Raw genomic sequence first — 17452 nt, 5'->3', positions numbered from 1 at the left:
CTGCGGCGCTGCACCACTACAAGCACAACATTAAAATGTACTGAATATTTACTTCAAAATCTTCAGGCAAATGTTGTGACAACAATCCTGTACTGTCTGTTTTATACTGCATGGTCTAATTTTAATTGATCTGTTAATTAGGGAAATCAAAAAAAATAATAATTCTTTATTGTCAATGTAAAAAGTACAACAAGATTTAGAAGTAAAGTTACAATGCATCTTTCAATGTCCCAAAGAGCCCTCCACACATACTGACGGTGGTAAACATGAATGACTCTGGTACTGGTGGAGTTGGACGTGAGGACAGATACTTTCTACAGTGAAGTATTGACCTTGAGGGATTGTTGAGGTGGCAGGAGGCGCGTCCGGTGTAAAAACTATCCAAGGTTGCAATGACTTGATGTCGCCACCCAAATAGACCATTTCACTCTATAGCTACTCTAAACAAATGAGGAAATCTCTAATCTGTTCCAAAACACACGACTGATTCTGGTACTGGATCAAGATTCAGGCAGTGCTGACTGCTTTGACGATGAATTAATATTAAATGATATATGGGGACTGGATGATGCTTGGTTCTGTCACTGGACAGGTCCTCAGTCTCTAACAGAGTGACACACTCACATCCACCTACATCAGTCTGGAGCCACTAATTAAACCTAATTTGTTGGGTAATTGATTGAGTTGTGAGAGGAAGACAGGAAAAAAAAGACACACAAAGTGCAAATAAACAAACCATCCAAAAGACCAACGTTTAACCAAATATGTAGGAGATACGAGGGGTGGGTGCTCCTGCTGGTTCAGGCTCAGTGATGGGGGCTCGTTCACCCACACGCTGATCAAATGACAAAAAATACATGAGTCACTGCAACAAACTAGAGCTAAAACACCAAAACTCTCAGTAAATATGAGTCTATTCAGTTTCCACAGCCGGTCAACTTGCACACTAGACAAAGGGTAAACAAATACTCTCGAGCAGCCGTTCTCAACTGATGGGTCGCGACCCGAAAGAGGGTCTAAATAAATGTCCTTATTGGAGCAATAATGTCTTCACCACGTGAAGATATAGAACAAAAGAGCAATGAGCAGAATGTGAATTTCATTTTCATTATTCTAAAGACAAACACGTCAGTGAGTTTTGTGATTGATAAAAAAAACAGTTTACTGCCAGGTACCATTAAAAACAAAATGTTCACAGGACTAGGAAATGTAACACAAGTACACAGACAAATAAAAAGTACCAAAGTTATTAAAAGGTATATATATATATATATATATATATGTATAAAGTAATTACATATGTGCAGAAATGAGGGAAGAATAATAAGTCATGGGGTGGCGGGTGAGTTGCTTTGCTTTGTCATTCAGGGGTGACCGGTGTGATGCTAATAAGGCTTGTGAATGAGTGAAATGACAAAAGGAGGGTTGAGAGTGGGGTAAGAGCGGGGGATGGTGGGAGCGGGGGGGGGGGGTGTGACAGCGTGGTGGGCGTGGCCTCGGAGGAATCGAGCTTCCTGCTCGGCTGGACACGTGGTTCCGTGTCTGTCTCCCTGCTCGTCTGTCAGCGTGTGAAGGTTCCCAGCTCTCCTCTCACTCCTCCGCCTCCCTTTCTCCTGCCACACGGCAGCAGCAGCCCTCGTCTTCCTCTTCCTCGGTTCCCGGGACGCAGACCAGCCAGGCCGCGGCCGCTCCAGCGTGCAGACACGGAGCGTGTGTGTGTGTGTGAAAGAAACTGTGTGTATGCGTGTGTGTGAGTGAGTGCGTGTGCGCGCACCCGCCCGCAGCCGGTCTATCGTCTCACCCCCCCCCCTCCTCCTCTCCTCTCCTCTCCTCCTCTTCTCTTCCCCCTCTCCTCCTCCTCTCTCTCTCTCTCTCTCTCTCTCTTTCCCCGCTCTCCAGCCGAGGTTTTTCGGTCATGACGCTGGAAGCGATCCGCTACCGGACCGGGTCTCTGCAGACCCTCAACCAGCTGCTGCTGCCTCACCAGACGGTCTACGACGACATCCGCTCGGTGCAGGACGCTTTCGAGGCGATCAAGTCCATGAAGGTACGGTGGCGATGGGGGAGTGTGGGGGGGGCTGTTCTCTCCTCTCCTCTCCCTCCCCCCTCCACGCCCGCTGCATGTGCATTCGTTCCCGTCATGCACGGTTTTCGTCGGGGGGTCTTTTGTGCTCCACCGCCTCTGTCGGCCTGTATGGTGGTTGTGGACGCCCCCTCCTCCTTCCATCGACCCCCGCAACCATCACCGACCCCCCGCCACAGAAAGCAGCTTTTATTTCCCCTAACCCCGATAAACTGGGGATCCACCCGCCCCTCAACACCCCCCCCCCCTCCCCCTGCTGCTCCTCTTTCTTTGGGAGAGATTATTGATGAATTATTTATGACCTTTGCCAGGCTTTTTGTTCGTGTTTCGGTTATGAGATGTACTCTGTGACACCTCCAGCTCCTGTACCTGTGCACACCTGAGCCACACACACACACACACACACACACACACACACACACACACACACACACACACACACACACACACACACACACACACACACACACACACACACACACACACACACACACACACACACACACACACACACACACAGTCTGCAGGAATGCAAGGTGGTACAAGTTGTGGAACAGCAGGGAAACATCTCCAGATGTTAGAGCTGAACAAGGCTTCACTCTATTGTCTTTGCAGCCACACACACACACACACACACACACACACACACACACACACACAGCTACTTGTTTGATCCTGGTTGTGTGTGACAGAGTGAAGGAATGTGCCATGAGCAGAGGGGTGATGTTATGATAATGCAGACTGATAAGTCAGCCAAAAGACTGGTGTGGAGGTCGCCGCTTTAAAAGAAGTGATGCCAAGGAGTGTTGCTTTTGTTTTTTTCAAAGGGCAGCTTATGAAAGAAATTCTGCAAAATACATCCACATTCTGTATTGAATCTGAGCACCTCATGACACACTCTCACCTGTGAAAGGACAACGTGAGCTGTTCCCAGCACATTTGCACAGATCCCCTCCAGTGTTAACATGACAGCAGCAAACTCAAAAAATGACCCATTAGGATTAACACTCAGTAGCACAATTAACACATTCAAAGACATGTCCATATCAGGAGTCTGACTGCATGCGAAATGCAGATAGTCGAGGAACTTAAGATGGCATAGTGTTCATTAGTGTCTGCATTGTCTTACACTGCAGTGAAAAAGAACACCAAGGCACACACACTGAAAACATGGGACTTCTATATAGACCCTGGGACCTGTAAAGTCGTCAGTGTGAGGCAGGACTGTTCCCAGGCAAAGACAAAGAGACGGACGACTCCACACAGAATAGAAACCCAAACAGACTCGAACCTGAGACGTTCTCACCGTGAGTCTAGAGTGCTAACCACTGTACGTCTCTGCAGCTATAGATATCTCATATAGATGGCTCTATTTTCCGCTCCCTTTTGACGCTCGATGATGTGGTAACGTCAGAGTCGAGCCTCTAAACTTACAGCCTTCTTGCCAAAGTGAGGTCGTGAAAGGTCGGGTAGTTTCAGTACAAACGAGCGCTCATGAAAGGCCAGTTTGTCGTTCATGTGGATGATTTGTTGTCGTTTCGTAGTACTGTCGTGGTCATTTCTGTCACCTGACAGCAAAGATGTTCCTAATTAGATTCCATGTGTATGTGGAGTTCGCCTGCTGCGTCTCTGACTCAGTCCAGACAAGCTCTTGTTTGTTTGGATCACAGTTCACTCTTGAACTGGTTGTAGATGTGTAACTATCTGTTAACCCTGTGACAGATCCTTCCTACAACAAGTCTACCGTGAAGTCTCCGTCTCCTAACATGATACACATCGTAATTAAATTGTGCAGGTTTTTTTTTTAACCTTATGTCTTCCTGCATGTTGAGCGTTTTGTGCTAAAATGATTTCTTGTGTGAAAAGTCCAACATAATTAGTGTTTTTAAACTCCAGAAAAGGCTGAAGGTTCCATTCACACAGACAAAAGGAGGTCAGCGAGGCATTTCTCAGTTCAGGTTTGTTATTTGTAGTTCGTTCTTCGTTACTAAAGTCGTGGCAACATGTTTAAGCCTCTTTCCAGCCATATTCGGTAACTCCCACATTTATTCCTAAACTAGGAATTAGGGATGCACCGATACCAGTATTGGGTCCGATACTGGTATCGATACAGCGATATAACGTATAGTACGTGAGAAAGCACTGGCGATGTGCGCAGTGTGGAGATTCTTATACCTCAATGAGAATGATAGACGTAAGACAGACTGTAAACTATGTTCTGCCAAAATACCAAGAGGAGGAGAAAGATGGTTCGAACAACGCCAGGGACGTGTCGCTCATTAGTTGAACTGCTCAGAAGATCAGAAGGATTTTACTCCGAGCCGAGCTGCATGCTAAATGCTACATGCTATAGATTTTCAGGACCAAAACACCAGCGATGCTACACATGATTAAAGTCTGACTGATACGCTCATTAACGGCGAGCTCGGTCTACAGTCGTATAGTAAATAGACGCTACGCACTGCGCTATGCGTACTGGAGACCGCAAGGCTGTTGGTGTGTGTGTGGCGTCGACGTAGTGCCTGTGCAGAGGTTGCTCAACAGAAAACACTTAGCCTTCGCATGTCATTAGTGTGTGGAATATGAATGAGGTTTTATGCCATTTAATAAGTCCTCTTATCCGTACTCTATCAGCAAGTAGTCCACACGAGCCAGAATCATCTTTTCCTCTCCGTCCACGCGACACCCTGAAGGATGTGGTCCATATGACAGGCTGATAGGTGGCGCTGTAACGCTGCCACAGAGATACACCAAAAACGGAGAAGACGAGGAGCACGCAAAAAAATCCAGCATCTTCCCTTGAACCAAACGGCACCAGTAGCTTCTGCATGTCGACCTGAAGCATGTCGTCCGCATGTTGTTGTTAAGTGACGTGTTGCGGCGAGCGTCGCAGAGTTATCGTGTTGAGAGGTGGGGCGATGATGTCATCGTTTTCCGCAAACACGCGTCTCTTCCATCCACAAGTCAAAAGTCGAGAAGGCGTTTTCAAATTTCTCCGCTTTGGAGCCGGTTTAAAAACAAACAAATAAAAAATGTCAGGCTCCTATGACGTGGCGCCGTGTGGACGATCAGGCATAAACCATGCAGTCACATGAAACAGCGTTGTCGTATGGACAGGGCCTGAACGTTAGTACAAGGATCGGTGAATAACAATGTTGGATTAATGAAATGGATCTGTGTTTAATGTACACATTGATGGATAACCATGTTATTGTGGAGCTGCTCAACTTGTTTCGACAGCAGGATGTTAAAACCTTTTTATAGGAATCTTGTGTAAAATGTGTACAATCATTCGCAGCCTATGATCAATCACAAATGTGGGGATTTTTCGATTTGAAGTCGATTTGATTGTGGAAAAATATACTGCAATGGTGTTTCTCTTCTTCCATTTTTTATCCTAACATATCTTCTTTCACCCTCGTAAGGATCATAAGAATGAAACCGAGGACTTTGCTTTGACTGAAGTGATGTTTTCTATCTCCTCCTCCCTCCGTTAGGTCCGCGGCGCTCCGGCCATCGCCATCGTAGGCTGCCTCAGCCTGGCCGTGGAGCTGCGGGCGGGCGCCGGGGGCGACGACCCGGTGACCTTCATCAGGGAGTCGCTGTGCCACCTGACGTCGGCCCGGCCCACCGCCGTCAACATGGGACGCGCCGCCCGCGAGCTGATGGAGTTCGCCGAGAACGAGAGCATGGAGAAGAACTCTGAGCAGCTCAGAGAAAGGTGAGGCCGTTAAAGTCGGATCAGTAACGCTCTGCGTGCCGATGCGGCATAGCCGGATCTTCATGCGGCGGTTTGATTGTAGTTGAGTGAGGGGATTTAATTCTCCTGCTCGGTGCAGGTGCACACTGGTGAGGAGTTGTACACACCTGCCAATACTTTCACGCTAATTCACCAGTTTACTGGTGAGAGCGTTGGCTTTTAAGATTTGAATTCCCCAACAAGTCTTGTGTGGTTTAGCTGAATCTAACTGAAGCTTCGCATAATCTGAAGGAAACAAATGAAATGAAATGAAAACCTTTTTCTCAAACTTTGACTGTTGAACTGGTAATTAACAGTTTTCTTCTGGATGTTTCCTGGGAAGTTGATCTCACACGTTCTCATTCAGCTGCAGGTGGCGTTCTGAGAAAGTGTGTAGTGTTCACTATAAGGTGAAAATTGGCAAGCTGGTACGTTCAGTCAGTGTGGATTGTCGATGTGAAAATGCCCACAGTGCTGCTGTTTTCTCCTTGCTCAGTGGCACTATGGTTCAGACTGAAGCAGTTCTGGTCAGATTTCTGTCGGGGAAAATGTGTTTGAGGTTGATGTTTGATGTGATGTTAGGATGAACCAGGAAGCTGTGGGAGAGAGGATGTCTGATCATTGATCTTGGCTCGTATAAGTACGGCAAGTGTTTGTCTTCCAATCCAAAGATGTGTGGTTCAATTCCCCATCTCGTCGAGCTTTCGGTGTGTGGGTGAATGGGTAAGTGGTGGCCCAGAGCAGTGCTCCCCAAACATTTTGCACTGTGCACTGGTTTTAAGCGACATAGTTTATCTGCAGACCGGCAGGACGGTGTATGAAAAGGCCTTAAAGAGGGTTTTACGACGTGTGGAAACATTTGTGATGTAGTTGACCTGGAAAGCAACGCTGAAGGAACCAAAGCGATTTTCAAAATAAAACTCAGTGCAGGCTAAGGAAGATTTAAATGCACATTTTCATAAATGGCCCCTGAGCGAGACCCGTGACCCCCATGAGCTCCCTGTAGCGCCTCAATGTGGCTGCACCTCCACATCCTAGAAGTCGGATGGGTCAATGCGAAAGAAAAAACAAATTTCCCCAAGAGGACTAATAAAGTATGATTAGTTTAGTTATACGGCTTAATGCTGTGGTCTTATGGTCTCATTTACACATCGTTTTTGAGTCAAACTCAAAGGTTTTGTTGTGTTTTCACATCAGAAAGCTTTTGTTTTTACAAAGCGATGATGTCTGGTTCCACAGAAATGCTGAAACCTTTGTTAGTCTTCATGTAGGACCAGTAGAGGATGCTAACGATGGGAGTACCCTGACACTCATATGGACAGTCGACCAAGTTGGATTGTTGATTATGGTGACGGCCGACTATAAAACTACCAAGTCCCAGGAGAACGTGGACTGGGAGTCATGACTGGAGGGAATATTTTTCTTATTGTCCATCTACTGAGCCTGCGCACAACTACGAGTTAAATCGGCCGTGGTGTTCATGTGCGTTGGTTCTATTTTAGAAAAGTTGCGTTTTCTTCGGTTTCCATAGAGTTTGGAGTATTTTGGAAAAGTTCAGTGACTCCGAGCAGCGGACAGTGTAAACGGACACTGAAAATTCAACAAAAGTTCTCACTTGAAAGCATTTTGTAAATTTTGGATTTTTCCCTTTTCATGAAGAGCATCTGTGTGTAAATCAAGGTTACATTGTTCATGCAATACCGCCTCAAGAAATTACAACACACATGTACGCTAAACCGCTTTTAGAGGCGAGAGTCAGCATTTATAACGAAACGGAAAAAGTCAATAAAGGTACGATAACGACTCGCAAAATATCTATTTCTTCACAAAGTTGAATTGCAGCCGAATTGAAATCCTGCAGGACAAAACCAGATCGACTCCTTTAGCGAATCGCATCAGATTCTTTTTGTTTTCTGTTTCTCGTCAGCCTCACACTGTGGAGCCTCAAAGGAGAAGCTTGTGTGTTCATCTGTGGAAACACATAAAAACCACAAAGCTTTGCAGATTCCTGAGACTCGGTTCCATCGTTTGTGTTAAAGAGCTGCTCAGTGGACTTGAGTAGTTTTGAGTTTCATCACATCTTCCTTTCTTTTCTTTTTTTTCTTACACCACTACCTGGATTGCATAGCAGCTGCAGCATCAGTCACAGGAAGTGGGAATGCAGGAGCAGCCGGGTCGTTGTGTGAAATTAGCCAGAAATAAAAAAATTTCAAGTTTTGAACCCAAAAAATTCAGACTAATTCTGAGTCCTAAAAAATATACGTGAGGGAAATAAGGAAAGCTTTAGTGAAAGTTGAGTTAAGATAGCTGTGCCATGGTTTGATGTAAGGAAGTGACGGTGAACAGAACAGCTGTGGCCAGCCTGCTCTCAGCTCCCGCCTCTCGTTCCTCCCCTCCTGCAGTGTAATTGCTTGGATCGAAGACATGCTGGAGCGTGACGTCAACGACAACAAGAAGATCGGTAACTATGGCGCCCAGCACATCCTGTCGGGCGTCCCGAGGGACTCTGTGACCATCCTCACGCACTGCAACACCGGCTCGCTGGCCACAGCTGGATACGGCACCGCGCTGGGTGAGCCTGGAGCGCCGTGAGCCGGGGAAGGCGGGGATTGTTGAAATATTTATGGAGCTGATACTGTTGTGTTATATACGTGTAGGTGTGGTGAGGAGCCTCCACGCGCTGGGCAGACTGAAGCGCATGTACTGCACGGAGACGAGGCCGTACAACCAGGGATCCAGGCTGACTGCGTACGAGGCGGTCGCGGAGGGAATCCCCGCCACGCTCATCACGGACAGCATGGCGGCTCTCACCATGAGGGAAATGGACATCACAGGTGTGTGTGTGTGCGCTCGCGCGAGGAGTCGGGGTGTCTCTCTCATTCAGGCCCGTTCCCGACCGTCTCGTCTCTCCTGTGCTCGTCCTCAGCTGTGGTGGTGGGCGCGGACCGGGTGGTCGCCAACGGCGACACCGCCAACAAGGTAGGCACGTACCAGCTGGCCATCGCCGCCAAGCACCACGGCATCCCGTTCTACGTGGCCGCACCGAGCACGTCATGTGACCTGAGCCTGGAGAGTGGCAGGGACATCATCATCGAAGTGCGCCCCCCGGAGGAGCTCACCAGTATAAACGGAGTCTCCATCGCCGCTCCTGGTAAGCAACAAGACTGCAACACTGAGGAGTGAAATCCTTTCAGTTTGTCATCGCGCCAAAACAAGTGAGCTTCAGAGCTTTAGAGTTTGGTTGATTTAGTGTGTTTGTGGAGGTTTTCAGGAGTGTGAGCCTCCTTCCAGAGAGCAGCAGGGAGAACTGATGATGTCCAAGGTCTGTCTTCAAAATACACCTGGCCTTTTTCTTTTGTTGGGCTCAACAGCTGCTTTTAGTTGTCAACTTTGTTTTTGTTCTGAACACACTTCGACCTGTCAAACAGGGATAGAGGGAGATACTAGGAATGATGTGTTGTGTGGAAGTAGGGAGATGTAGGAGAGTGTCTCTCCAGGACCAGGATATGATACCTGTGGTGTTCAAGAAATAGTTATGGAATTTTGTTTTGAGCGAGAAAAAAAAGAAATATGAGACCTTAAACCAACAGGCTGTCGGAGCTTTGTTTTTCATGATTTTCCCTTATTTGAATGCTTTAAATTGTGTGTAAGTCCCCAGAAATAGTCTGCTCCCTTTGCAATCTTGGAACATATCTCCACATAGCTTTGCTGAGAAGAGCAGCAGCACTACTACAATAAAGTAAAGACCTGTTTGATTTTAAATTGAGTTTATCACTGGTCAGTGTCCAGCTACCCAGGGAGAAAAAACTTGTCTTTTTGATGTGGATGGAAGTTCGATAGTGAGAAAAGAAATGGTCAAAAAGGAAAAATGTTTATTTTGAGGAGCAGATGCATCAACATCCGCCGTCTCCCCGTTGGAAACACGAGGTGAAACCAGGTTAATGCTCAGTGTCGCCGTGTTTTTTATGTCGGTTTTCTTTTCTAAAGTCTGCAGAGAAAGTAGAAAACAGTCTGTTAAACCTTGAAGGCTTTGCAAAGTGACAGTCTGGACCCTTCTTCCTGAAGAGTAAAGGTCTTCCAGACTGTTGGACTGCTGATGAGAGTATCTGAGAGATGAGCTGAGTAATTATGTCGTCGGAGCTGAGAGCTGCTCAGATACATCACAGTAATTAAGATCATTTAATGAGCACAGTGGCCCTCAGAGCACGTTATTTTCACCCTCTACATCTTTAACATGTTTTGTTTTTTCCCCACATTGTTCACCTGATTAGTCTCCATTTCTCTATCGTCGGTAAATCTTTTTAAAAGTCTAAACAATCATTAAGTTGTTTTACGAGCTGATTCTTATTCCTCTGAGGAAGGAAGCTGGGAGAAATTTCCATTTACCCTCGTTTGCAAACCAATAGCCAAACCTTTAAAGACGTAATGTTTCCTCTTTTTTTGTAGTATTTGGTAAAAGCTCCAGTGTCCAGCTGATTGAGTGATATAAATTTATTTTTTTCAGAAAGTATGAATGGAAGGGAGTGCATGTGAATAACCGGTTGTGGAGAGACAATTCAATCACTGTACAACTGTGGACGCATGAAAGAAACTTGCATTCGAGGCTGATAGGTGTCCAGGATGTTTCTCCTTCACCCAGCCAGCGGGATCCGTTTCAGCCCCCTGATACTCTAATTACATGAAGTGGTATAGAAGAGGAGTGGATGGATGTTGGTGTTGTAATACGGGATGAATCTGTACAAAGTCATGAAATGGTGCTTCAACGGTTCCTTTGATTTAAATCCAGAAACCTGGGTGTGTGGATTTTAAAACACAAAGATAAATAAGGAAAATGATTTGGGCTCGAGGCCGAGAGAAGCAGTTCATCACTTTTTTTTTTTCTGTCTACTACTTTCTACTATTACTGTATTTTCCAGACTATAAACCACTCTTTTTTTTTTTTTCAAGTAGTTTGGCTCTTTATGCAACTTGTATTTCAGTGTGATTCAATTTTTAATGTAACGGATCTTAACATCTGGGGGTTTTAATGTAATGGATCTTAACATCTGGGGGTTTTAATGTAACGGATCTTAACATCTGGGGTTTTTTAATGTAACAGATCTTAACATCTGGGGGTTTTAATGTAACGGATCTTAACATCTGGGGGTTTTAATGTAACTTATCTTAACATCTGGGGGCTTTAATGTAATGGATCTTAACATCTTTTTTTTTTTAATGTAACAGATCTTAACATCTGGGGCCACCAGAGGAAGTGCAGAACAGCAAAGAAACTGTTACTGTGATGAAGACAACAGTGAAAGCTGATAGCAACCATACTGTCTTAATTCTTTCTTCTTCGAGACTCATTTTCCATAGATGTGACTGATTACAGTAAAACTTGTGTTCAGCATAGGGCTGGGCGATTTGGCCTAAAAAAAACCCAACAAAACAACAACAAGCTATGATTTACAGAAAAATTTGAGATTCGATTATTATTTTTTTTTTCTCAATGCACTTAAAAATGACTGCAGACATCAGATATATTGGCTATCACCAACGAAGTTTCGTTGTTTTTATCACAATGACAAAGTTCTATTCTATTCTATTGTCAAAAGTACAACTTTATTGCTGTGATTGTCCTCAAAGTTAAAATGCCTTTTAAAAATCCCAAAAGTAAATGAGGTGCTGTCATTCAACACATTCACGTTTAAGCAAAAGTGCAACAGCAACTACGGAAACCCACAAGAAATGGTAGGACAGAACGTGAAAAATGCCCCAAAACTGTGGTGAGAAAGATTATGATAAATAAATCGATAAGTCGGTTAAATCGATTTAAATGGATAAACTTCCTGTCCTTGTGTTTGACTCTCCAGGTATCGAAGTGTGGAACCCGGCGTTTGACGTGACCCCCCACCAGCTCATCACAGGAGGCATCATCACAGAGCTGGGAGTCTTCCTCCCCTCCGAGCTCCAGGCGGCCCTCACCGGCCGCCTCACTGCCCTCTAGAGCCCCCCCTGCTGGCCCGTGTGCACCACTGCACGTCGGCACGTCACCACACAACATGCACGGACACTGCTGGGCTTTGGTTTGGCGCACAGTTACTGTTACATGGTCAGTGGTGCACACAGAAGAAGAAAAAAAATACCTTCGTTCTCTCTCACACTCTCTCTCTCTCACACACACACACACACACACACACACACACACACACACACACACACACACACACACACACACACACACACACACACACACACACACACACTGCAGGGAGTCAAGCAGACACACAAACACACACACGTGCACTCTCTCCTTTCCGTTTGATCTTACTGTGGTCCGTCATATCACTCAATCCTCTGCTTTCCATGCCACCTTTCAACCTCTTTCCTCTTTAACCCTAAACCCCTTTTTTTATTTTTTTTTAAATGTAGCAATTGCAACAGCACGTAGAGCTCAGCTGGATTAAAACCCACAAAAGTTATTGGAAGACAAATTTTGGGAGATTACCAAGGTGATTTTTACGAGCATCCTCAATAAGACCAGAAAAATGACACGGCTGATTGTTCAATTTTTAAGCAGCCGTACTTTCTAAAATGCTGCTATCCACTTGTAAATGTATATATATATATTTATATATATATATATATATATGAAAATCCTTGCTTGTAGTCTGTACATATGTAGAAAACTAACCCATGCTAGTCAACGGTACTGCTATTTTAACCAAATAGGTTTAAATTTGTCATCTAAAATGTTATATTAACATTTTAATTTGTTTTGTTCACTTTTGTAGAGGACTAATTAAATTTCTAGCTCATGAACTTTAACAGACATTCTTCTTGATATAAAAACTAGTATCTTCGCGCTCACTTTGTAACCAGTGCAGCAACAATTTGAACAAGTGGATTCATCATTCAGCTGAAGCTTTTATCAATATTGTATTTATACCTCTCCTAGTTTGCGTCCTGCTATTCTTCTGTATCATACCACACTTGTACTCTCATGACATATCTATATATAGGCACATGTGTAGATATAAATATACAAAAACACATGCGTCCTTACAGGTTGCCCTGCTCTGTAAGGACGAAACATTAAACAAAAAAAAATATTCATAATTGTGTCATTTTAACTGTGTAGCAGCTTTTGCTGTGAACTGAAGTCTGTATTTCTGTAAAAAAAAAAAAGAAAAAAAAAAGGCATCACTGATAAAGGAATATTTCACCCCTAAAATGAAGATTTATCAGTTATTTGTGCAACTATAAAATACCTCAGGAGCTTGTTAAAAGTTGCTTTTTACAAACAAATCAAATTAGTTTGTATGTTTCTTGTTTTCTCACCAGTATCTGTGGAAGCTTCATTTTAACACTAAAACTGCATGAATAGAGTTTAGAATGACTTGGGATGATTGACGGCTGACGCTTCAGCTGCTGTTGTTTCTTCCATTGGAGACTGAAAGAAAGCTTGACGGGAGGATAAATATTCAAAATGCAGATGCCAGTCAGCCTTAACCTCCTAAGACCTGAACCCGGATCGAGGCAAATCTAAATAATGTCCACACAAGTGGACACCAGTTCCTAGGATACACACTCCACAAGAACAGGGAGACTTTTCTCTCCGAGGTCTGAGACAAGGACGTCATTGTTTTCTTGCGGTTTGTTCTTGATGACATCCAGTCAGAATATTTAACTCGTGTGTCGCCCCCGCGGCTGTTGTAGAATTATGAAAAGTCCTGGTGAGGAATTTGTTCTTGTCGTTTCCACCTCGAGAAAACAAATCCCCCTCTTCTTGTGGAGCTTGTATTCATATCAAGCATTAAGGTATTTTTCCTTGTTCCTCAAACCTGAAAAAATAAAATGTTACGGCTGTTTAAAAAAAAAAAAGACAAATTAGTTACCGAATGTTTTATTAAAGCAATATAAAGTGGTCAAGCTGATTAATCGTCATTTCACAGAAATCTAGTTTTCAGATATCAGGAGAGCCTGAGGAGGTGAGCGCTAGTTGGATTTGTCTTTATTTTTGGGGTGAACTGCTCCTTTAATCTGACCCAGGTCCTGTCCACGCTACAGTATTGGCCTGTGGAGGGCGCTGCGACACTTCCAGTGATGCCACTCACAATCAGAATGTAGAATTTCACTCAGATGAACTCGTCTCTGTCGTCATGAAACAAAAGCCTGTTTGACTCCAGACCATCAAATTATTCTGAATTCAGGGCGATTGAATCCAGACAAACTGAAAAGACATTTTAAGGATTAAAAACGTCTCAAAATCTCCCAATTATCAGATCGACGATGAGCTGAAACTCGTGTTTCAGTCAAGTTAATCTTCCAAGCAAAATCCCCAAACAAGCCTGAGATCAGCTGCTTTTCTAGTTATTTCATCTCATGATTTTCTCTCTAATCACTAATAATTCAGTGATGAACAATTTGTGTTCGTTTAAGAGCCTCTGACCGAAATGAAGTTGAAAATGCGAGTCAAACGTCCTGAATTCCTTCAGTTTTGTGGCCTGGATGGTGAATCTGGTTTCACCGAAGCTTCCCAGCCTGAGTGGGTTGCTCTCATTCGCTGTACTGAATGTCACGAGGGGGCTGTACACGCTGTACACGCTGTACACACTGTACACGCTGTACACGCTGCCGACTCTCCTTCCTCGACCCGGTTTGTATCGTGTGGCCAGAACGAACAAATGTGTGCAAGACGCCTTCAGGAGGCAGACGCCCCGTCACCAGTGGGTCGGGTGTGTTTGGCGCCGTCGCACGGCGAGCCTGCATCGATTCACGTGCACAGAAGTGTCGCGGTCGGTGGGGCAGTGCGGTGCAGTGGACAGCCCTGGTTTGACTCGTCGATGGGTTTGGGGAAGTGGAGTTTCCACAGTTTAAACCTCCAGTTCTCCAGCGTTTACCCGGGCTTGGATCTGCTGCAGCCTCCATGACGGGCGAAAGATGGGTGTATGTGTAGGACTAGGGTGATGAAGCAATAGATGAAAATATATTAAATCCTGTTATTGTCATTTTAATCAAATCGAATTCCTCTGTAGGAACCGTCTTGGTCCAAGTATTTCTCAGTTGAGAATATCAGATATTCTCAATGATTAAACTTAATTTCGAAACATCTTGTTTGTTTAGTTATATTAAATTAGGTGCTATAAATCTCGTGCTTTTATTGATAAATTTGGCCACACCTGAATGAAAGCCTGGTGCAATCACTCATTTAACTGCTTCAATATGAACTGTGGTGTGTAACAAACAGAATGTTTTTAGTGTCTGAAAGTATCAGAAAACATGTGCGCAGCTTTACTAAAACAAAAATGTTTGATAGTGAAACTGAGGCGTTTCTACTGGACGCGTAGAATTCCACCGTGAACGTGTGGAGGAGCTCAAACCAGCCGGCTGCACACAGAATCGGTGCTCGGGATACTAGCGTGCATGTGAATCGACTCACTGGCCCGAGGCGGCGGTCGAGGGGTCCGGCCACACGGCGAACCGCTCGAACCTTCTGCCTCCTGATCGACTTCCTTCGTTCAAACTGGCGACAAGCGCACAGCTTCGCTTTTGTCCTTTTCCAGAACCGCGGTGAAGTCCCCAGGAAGCACCCTGGCGTCCCGTCTCCACAGCGTTCATATCACTTATATCTATAAAACGCTGTAATGTAAGCGCTCTTCCTCTCCACTACTCACCCTCATCCTCACCCTCACCCCTTTCACTCATAAAACCTCAACTCAGAAATGCTGGTCGGTCACACGCCAGCGTGAAGAAACACTTGTGTATTTGAATCTCTCTTGTTTTGTACAGTCGAACACGTCATGTTTATTCCAGGCCAATTTTCGCCGACGTTCCAGACATATGTAGCAATTTCTGTGGCCGTTTAGACCCGCCGCGCATCATTTCTTTTTGAGTCTTTGATAAGGGGGCACGAGATGTTTTTCTTCCCTTCGTTTTGTCTGTGCATCACGATTCTAACTGTTTGGCTGTGGTTCGTTGTTTACTTTCATGACATTGTGATTCCTAGTGACTAGGCCATTTGTACACCACACTGGGGAGGCCTCCTCAACCATACACACTACCTCTCCGTCTGCCTGCACGGACTCAAACACCCAAACGCATGAACACGAGCACTTGGTGTGCCAGGCTGCAGCCGAGCAGAAATCTGGACTGAAAATTCTCCACATCTCTCTCTCTCTCTCTCTCACCGACGTTTGTGTGTCGAACCCAAAGCGACCGATAATTTGTGCTTTTTGGTTTTTGTTTTGTTTCTTTTGCCAAAGATTCAGGATGGCGTGTTGTTTTTTTTGGGGTCGCGGCCAAATGGTTTCTGCATTATGCCATGTTTTTCGCACCATGCTTCTGAAGCAGCAGCAAGGCAGTACTACTGTGTTTCAACAAGATAATCAACCACTTCTTCCTTGGGAAGTTCAACACACGGCTCGTAATCAGGTGCCAAAATTTAGCGCTGCTTGCCGCGTCGTTTTCACGTTGATTTGATGAATCGAAGCAGGTGCTTGTGTCATGAAAAAGTGATTAATGTGGCCTGAAATTACCATGGAAGGAGTGTTGTTCAGATGGCCTCTTTAGGTGCAAGTATGTTATTGTTGTTATTGATAATCACCTGATCTGGGTTTAATTTTGTAACATGTGGAAATAGTTCAAAATTGCATTTTTTTATATATACGTATATAAGTATAATGCTGTAAAGTGCAGTCATGAATTAAGAGATTTCTCTTTCACCTCAATACAGTAAAAAATAAAATAAAAAAAATAAAACCACAGTGAAATGACTCGTGTTTATCTGAAACTTCTCATTACACAATTGTAAACCCAATGAAGGCTAACTTTTTTTACTTTTGTCTGCAGATTCTCTCAAAGCGTCAAACCATTCAAAGTAAATTGGCATATTTTAACACAATGTACCCTCTCCAGTCTGCTGGTAGGTAAGAAGGCCTGAAGAAAAACTTCACCCTCAACCAATGGGGAGCTGTTAAAGAAATATTCACACTATGGAAGAAATCACCTTCCTGCTCGGGCTACAAAAAAAAAAAGAAATCAATATTGGTAGAACTAGGAATTATACCAGTCATGTGAGAATGTTGTGAAACCCAGATTGTACTGTGAAACTGATTTTAATTGAAACGAATCCAAATCCATATCCTTTTATTGTCATTATGCATATGCTTGAAGACACACAACAAAATTGCAGTTGGAAGTCCTGTCTGTTGGCAAAAAGGAAAAGGCATAAAATAGACTGTGAACACAATAAACTCAGGTACAATATATACATTCAAAATTGTCAAATATAGCGTGCCTGTATTTTGTCACCGACCAGGATCAATAACTTTTATACAACCCATTGAATCAAATAAATCACCTTTTAATTATTTAAAAAAAAAAAAAATTCAAGTTCTTTTAGAAAGTCCTATCTTTACCACAAAAATATAATTATGATGTAAGACTGTTGAATATTGGAGAAGTTGTAGGATTTGCCAAGTTTTACTTCTTCCTACCCCTTTTCAGTCACGGTAATTGGACATAGAATGTGTGTGTGTATACTTGAATATAGATTATCTATTTTTTCTAAATATATTTTCCTAAAATGTAATTCTTAAGTGTTTCTATATTGATTTATGTATTTATTTATAGGTATGTGGGTAGGTGGA

The 17452-nt window shown here is 44.0% G+C and overlaps 1 protein-coding gene across 1 annotated transcript; it reads left to right on the top strand.

Moving 5' to 3' along the window:
• Positions 1-1657: 1657 nt before the first annotated feature.
• On the top strand, positions 1658-11921 carry mri1 (methylthioribose-1-phosphate isomerase 1). The gene is made up of 6 exons (XM_080464329.1): positions 1658-2047; positions 5581-5804; positions 8225-8394; positions 8480-8656; positions 8749-8973; positions 11675-11921. Exons 1-6 carry the CDS (start codon positions 1916-1918, stop codon positions 11806-11808), a joined length of 1062 nt encoding a protein of 353 aa, XP_080320455.1. The 5' UTR covers positions 1658-1915; the 3' UTR covers positions 11809-11921.
• Positions 11922-17452: the final 5531 nt, after the last annotated feature.

This window comes from Lipophrys pholis, assembly GCF_963383615.2.
Source record: "Lipophrys pholis genome assembly, chromosome: 5".
Lineage (NCBI taxonomy): Eukaryota > Metazoa > Chordata > Actinopteri > Blenniiformes > Blenniidae > Lipophrys > Lipophrys pholis.
This window is presented reverse-complemented; position numbering and strand designations above follow the sequence as displayed.